Here is a 6831-nt window from a genome sequence, read left to right as displayed (position 1 = left end):
GAAATTTCACATTTGCTGCCCCGCCCACTTTTGCTTCTGGCCCTGCCCACCTCTCTGGCATGTGGCCCCCAGAAGGTTGCCTATAAGGGAATGTGGCCCTTGAGATGTCCCAACCTAATGGAACAATGCCACTCCTCTACTCCCATTCAGAATCAGATGGCAGCTCTCAATGCTTACTGAAAGCTCAGGCTGGCATTGTAGCCTTTTAACTCTGTGCCTTACTTCTTTATGGGCCACAGGGACCTATTCTTGCTCCACTGAACTGCCTCTCCATTTACTTCTCTCATTCCAAAGCACGCTAAACGGTCTGGGCCTGGTTAGTAATTTACCTGCTCCCACCCTACCCTCCAACATTTATCCGGTGAAAATAGGGATGTCCTATTCAATATTATTTTTATTTTATTATTATGTATACCCTCTGCATCTGACTGAGTTGCCCCAGCCATTCTGGGCGGCTTCCAACATATATAAAAAACATATTAAAACAATTAAACATTTTTTAATATAAAAAAAACCTTCCCTATACAGGGCTGCCTTTGGATATCTTCTAAAGGTTGTACAGTATAGTTATTCTTGGCTCAGGGGTCACATAACTCCATACCCGCCAACATTTCTCTGATGAAAATAGGGACGTCCTAAGGAAAAGCATGGGAACTGGGATGACTTCTGTAAATCTGGGACTGTCCCTGGAAAAAAGGGACATTTGGAGGGTCTGGATCCCACTACATGTACTTCCCTACTCTTTTAAGATCAGATTAGGGGGCTCTGCTCTGGGGTTTTCCTGCTGATGAATGAGGATTCACGAGTGTTTTCTGACACAGCTTGCTTTGTCAAGCTGCCAAGTACCCCGTTTTCCCCGGGAAACCCCCGTTTTTACTTACCTTTTCCCAGTGGTCCCCCGTATCATTTCGTCTCCTGTTTTTCTCCGTTATTTTCTCCTGCCGGCGGCCATTTTTCTTCTTTCCAATTTGCCCTTCTATGGGCACCAAAATGGCCGTCGCCGGCTTCAAAAGTCGCATCTACGCATTTCCGGAAGTGCATAGACGCGACTTCCGGTGTCGGCGGTGGCCATTTTTGGTGCCTATAGATGGGCGGAGCGACACCGGAAGTTGCGTCGACGCACTTCCGGACATGCGTACAAGCGACTTTCGAAGCCAGCAGCGGCCATTTTTGGTGCCCATAGAAGGGCAAAGCGACACCGGAAGTTACATCGACACAACTTCCGGTGTCACACGGCTGCCGGTCCCGGATTCTGCAGTCCGGGACTTGGAAGGTAAGTGCTTTGTAGTGGCACCCCAGCTATGGAATAGCCTCCCCCAAGAAGCCCACCAGGCACCAGCCCTACCTAGTTTTTAATGGCATTTCTTAGACAGATTGAGATCGTATGCATTTACCACCAAATACTCATTTTTTATTTTTTAAAAATGGAATGCTTTATTTGTTCATAGCTCATCACACTTTGGTCACTGTTACATTTTGACACAGTTCAATATCAGGATGCAGGGAAACGGGCGACGAGGGAAGAAATTATCGCAAACCATTGACATAATGAACGCCCCTTCGCAGTGCTGCAAAGGGCATTGACGCGTTCTGCCATGAAGCATTTTTGTTGGAAAAGTACAGTGAAGTGTCAACATTTCAAATGCAAAATCGTGGTTAGAAAAGTTCTTTAAATAAATAAATAAATAAATAAACAATGGCCGACCTGACCTGATCCTTTACCTAAACCCTACATTGAAATAAGCCTGTTTTGGTGGCGCTGGCAAGAGGAAGGAACTGCCATGCCTGTAAAGGACCGTGAATGAGGAACCCACTCTAAAGCCATCTCTTTTAATATCTGGCCAAGCTACCAGTAGCTTCTTACATTTCTGCTGGGGGAAACGGCCACACACTGCAGGTCCTTGATATTTATTTGCACAGGAACCAGCAGCTCCAGAGAGAATGCAAGATAATGCTCAGAATCAAATGATTAGCTGCTGTGCCCTGTCCTGATCTATAGAGCTCCTGACGGGCATTGACCTCATTTATCCTCTGCTCTGCTCCTTTGCGGGTGTTCCTTAAAAAGGAAGCGGCGGAACAGAATAAGCAACGAAGAGCTATAAGGCACAAGATTGTCCTGAGCATGTCTACACTACCGCCTTAAAAGTTAATGGTCGTTCCTTCTCCAAAAGGCGAAATAAATATGCAAATAATATATATATATATATTTCTAAATAAATAACAATATATAAGTTACTTGCCAGGGACAAAGCTGTCTCATTATCCCACTCTTCTCTGCTTCCCAACTCTTTCCAGCCTCCTTCAATAAATTAAGCTGACATACAATAAATAAGTTACTTAAATAGATAATAAAAATAGAAATACCCCCCCCCCCAAAAAAAGCTGGCAAGAATAACAACAGGTTGAAAGTGCAAGCAATCTTAGTCTAACAAAACAAGGATTTCGCCTCGTTGGGTTTTCCTTACGTGCCTGCAGCGCATCATTTGCGCATGAGTGGGATGCAACTTTTCGGGAGTCCACAGTGTACTACAAGGTCACTCATTAGAGTCTGGGTGCCAAGCACCATCTGCTAAGCTCTCCTGCTCCGTTTCTCCCAAACCTCGGATTGTTCCAGTGTTGTAATTACACGGCAAGAAAACCCACTTGTCCAAGAAAGCTGCCAAGGAATCGGATGTCCCGGGTTATTTGAAGACGTAACTTGGGCTGATGATGCCAGGGTTGTGGCCCATCATGCTGAGGGGATCGGACGACTCAACGTTCAGTTCCTGTTCGTAGAAGTCGTAGTCCACGAACACGGGTTCGAGGGGGATCTTGTTGACTAAGGGCAAGAACTGGGAGAACGGAGGCAGCTGGTGACTCCGAGGCAGGTTCCCCATTGAGCTGAGACTCACAGGGATATTGTAGCTTTCGGAGAAGTAGAGATTGTAGCCGTCGCGGAGAACCTTCTCGTGGAAGTTGCATGCCTCCTCAGAATACGATAACTATTGGGGGTGGGGAGGGAAAGACATGAGGTTTTATGCATTCATATAATTGTGCGAAATCTAACATCCACCATAGCAGGGGTGGGGGGGAAAATGGCCATGCAGACGTTGCTGAACTACAACTCCCATCATCCCTAGCTATGGATCAAGCTAGCTGGAGCTGATGGGAGTTGCTGTTCAGACACAGTTTTCACCACCTAATCACTATGGAGGCATAAAATTGGAAGGTAGCCAGTCTTGCAACTGAAGCATCCTAGAAGATCCAGCCTTTGCTTAAATACCTCCAGCCAAGGACAGTCAAGGACCTGTGACTTTCTCCTGAGGCAGGCTGTTCCCCTGCTTAACAGGTTTTACTTTTTTAGGAATTTAAATGGGGAATAACTGCACCACAGAAATTGGATTAAATGTCAATTTCAAAGGGTAGCTTGTGTTTCGGTTTTCATATTGCTTTGAAATGTCTGAAAATTGGATAGTGTTACCTTTAAAACATGAACGGAATCAAATTTCTATCCCCTTCCCTAACTGTTTACGAATGATGGAAGTTGCCTCATCCTTGCAGTTTCTGCCCACTGGATTCTTTCCAGACATCCAGAAAAACAGGGTAGTCCCTGGTTATTTGCAGATGGAGAGATCAAGAGAGTTCAATCTTTCCTAGATGCATTGCAGCACACAAGATAGCCACGCAATCTGCACCCAGCAGCCACAGGTTGATTCTACAGTGGCTGCATTCCAGCCCCAAACTGAGCTGACCATATGCCTTGCAGACCAGTGCTAGTCACTATGGCAGTATCTGCATGCTATCAAGAACAGATGTGAAGCAGGGCAGGAATGGAATTCCACCACAACATGACCTTCCAGCAAAAGGTTTTAGTTCCTTTCTTTGCCAAAGGGTCTATTTTAATTGGCCACACTGCATAGAATCATAGAGCGGCAGAGTTGGAATGGACCATGAGACTCATCTAGTCTAACCCCCTGCAAAGTGGGGGTCTTTTGCCCAACGTGGGGCTCCAACCCACAACCCTGAGTTAAGTCTCATGCTCTGCTGACCGAGCATAATCTCAGAATTTGGTTCAAGAATTTAGTATATTTTATCATTTGTTTATTGACTTCAATCGTTAAGAGGTTTAAAGACTGTCTCAAGGCAAATTTTTAAAAATGTAGTCTAAACACTACAATTGGGAAACACTGGCCTGCGACTGCTGCAATAGGAGACCAGCCTTTACCAAAGGTGTCATGGACTTTGAAGACACTCGAACTCAGGACACAAGGGAGAAACATGCTAAGAGGAAGGCACGCTTGGCAAATCCACACCATGATCAACTCCTGCCTGGAAACCAATGTCCCCACTGTGGAAGGAGGCGTGGATCCAGAATTGGCCTCTACAGTCACTTACAGACTCATTGTTAAAACCGTGTTTATGGAAGACAATCTTACTCGGCTATGAGTGATCGCCAAAGAAGAAGAAGAATCCTGGTCATACAGGAAAACGTTTTGTGAAAGAGTCTAGAGCAGAATTATCCAACATGTGACCTCCTCTGAACTCACACTCTGAACTACCTCTTCCCCAAACACACACAGGCATCTTAACTTACCGAGCCATAGAGGCGTCCATTGGGCTTCATACACAGAAATCTTGAGGTCTTCACAGCCTGCATGCGAATGATTCCTGACTTGACTGCTTTGATCTCCATCAAACCTGGGGGGGAAACCCCAGCAGAGAACAGGTGGTGAAGAATGAGAACCCAGGAGTCCTGGACCCAAGGCCTTTTATTCTACCCATTCAGCCTATTCCAATCCACCAGTAGCCCCAGCCTGCAATGTCTGCATGGGGACCAGATTCAAAGTCGAAGAACATTCATATAATTTCTTAAATCTCTGATCTGCTCTTTCTCCTATTCTTTCCCCTCTCAAATATGCAATGAGCCCACGTGCAAAGGAGAACAGGAGGCCCCTCCAAATATGACCTGTTTATTGAGCATTTGTCCTGATTCATTTGCACAAAACAGTGTCAGATTCCATCTGGCCTTTATTGAGCATTTGCTTATATGGTAGTTTTACAACAATGAGCATTCATCCTGATTCACTTTTATGGGGTGTTCACATGTCTTCCCATTAATCATTAGTTCATCCCGTGCTTTTCAGTCTGTTTACCCATCACTTTCCTAACTGCAAAAAGCCGGATCCTTCTTTTCAAGTGGATTTGTTGTGCCAGGACGAGAGAGCACTTTAATTCTGCGAACCTAAAATGGCAGTATGTGCTTGAGTCCTTCCCACAAAACAGTGACAGTCTGGAGGCATCTAAAGTCTTTGTAGCATTCATTTGTTGTGCAGAAGAGGGGATTTCAGAAGGCGCCGCTCATCTCAGTAGAGTGCCAAACTCTGCATCTGCTGAACTACCCTCTTCCATAAAAGTATTTTGGCCTCTTGCACCCCATTCAATCCCCAGAAATTGAGGAGTCCTGCCTAGCCAGCCCCTTATAGACCTCCAACTACATTAACTGGAGCAAGAGATGCTATCTATCTCTCTATCTTGCTCTATATATATCATCTGTCTGTCTGTCTGTCTGTCTGTCTGTCTAATCTATCATCTATCTGCCTCATGCCACTTGAAAGAACCCGAAGGATTTCCCCAAATACTTACTGTATATGTTCTGGTATCTGGAGCCGCGCACTGCGCCATCTGGCATGATCTCCAGGTGGAGTTGAGTCTGGTCATCCGCCGTGTACAGGTGGCGAAGCCGGACCTGCCCATCGAACTGTAAGAGGGGGCTGGAATTTGGTAGGGGGAAAGCAGGAGCCGTGGGGAGCAGCAAGGCAGCCCAGAAAATCAGGCCGACGAGAAGACGGTGCCAGCAGCTGCACTGGAAGGTTACAGAAATGGCCAACATGGCTGAAGAAGGCCCAGCCCAAGACAAGAGAATCAGGGTGCCAAAGACAGGGGCAGAAAGAAACGGAGAGCAAGATTCTAGTCCTCAGCCTTTAGTGGTTGCCCTAATTCTTTCTTGAAAGACAGAGTCCTGGCTTCAACTTACTAGGACTTGCAACTCAGTCTCACCCAGGAAATGGTGTTGAGCCCAGGTGGTCCTGAGTCCAAAAGGGAATGCAGTCCTCTGAAAACTGTTCAATGGTTGCTGGGGTTTGGTTATTTTAGAAAGGAAGGAAGAAAAACCCAAACCACCTCGAAATAAGGGAAAGAGCCGAATAACTCTCTCTTTTCTTGCCTCAGCTGTCTCACTCCAGGTTTGCTCCTGTCCACAGGAACAGAGGTGTATATATACCACAGCAGAGGTAGATGCCCATCCCCTTGGCTTTCACTCTGCCCACATCCTCTCCCCCCCCAATCCTGCCCGCTCCTGCTTCCCCACACTCTCTAGGTCTGCGTCTGAGTCACGGTATGCCTATCACCGCTCCCGCTGCCCCTAACGTGGGGTCACGAGGATGCCAAAGTCTAAATATTATCATTCCACAGCTGCTTTCATGCCGCCGACAGGAAAGAGTGATGTAACTTTGGGGAATACAGGAGTTAGAAAAAGGCACGTTGTGCGGTGGGAAGGGGGAAAGAGATGGAAGCGAGTGCGAAAGCCTCAGCAACCTGACAACCGTCCAGCAACGCACCAGAGCCGGTCTGGCTGTGCATCTATTTGTCATTCTGAACATCCACACCTGAGCCCAGGACGTTCCCCACACACTGAGCTCCTGCGTGAACCTGATGTTGAAAGCGCAACAGCGGGGATCATTCGGTGTCAATTCTATTAATCATAGAAATCAAAGAATGGTAGAGTTGGAAGGGACCCTGAGGATCATCTAGTCCAACCCCCTGCAATGCAGGAATATGCAGCTGTCCCATACA

General features: G+C 46.6%; 1 protein-coding gene across 1 annotated transcript; it reads right to left on the bottom strand.

Annotated features, from left to right (window-relative positions):
* Positions 1-1407: 1407 nt before the first annotated feature.
* FGF21 (fibroblast growth factor 21) lies at positions 1408-6213 on the bottom strand. The gene is made up of 3 exons (XM_035136216.3): positions 5623-6213; positions 4574-4677; positions 1408-2981 (listed from the first exon to the last, which is right to left on the bottom strand). The coding sequence occupies exons 1-3, from the start codon at positions 5867-5869 to the stop codon at positions 2682-2684; spliced, it is 651 nt and encodes a 216-aa protein (XP_034992107.3). The 5' UTR covers positions 5870-6213; the 3' UTR covers positions 1408-2681.
* Between the last annotated feature and the right edge of the window lie 618 nt (positions 6214-6831).

This window comes from Zootoca vivipara, chromosome 12 (genome assembly GCF_965207765.1).
Source record: "Zootoca vivipara chromosome 12, rZooViv2.hap1.1, whole genome shotgun sequence".
NCBI lineage: Eukaryota > Metazoa > Chordata > Lepidosauria > Squamata > Lacertidae > Zootoca > Zootoca vivipara.
This window is presented reverse-complemented; position numbering and strand designations above follow the sequence as displayed.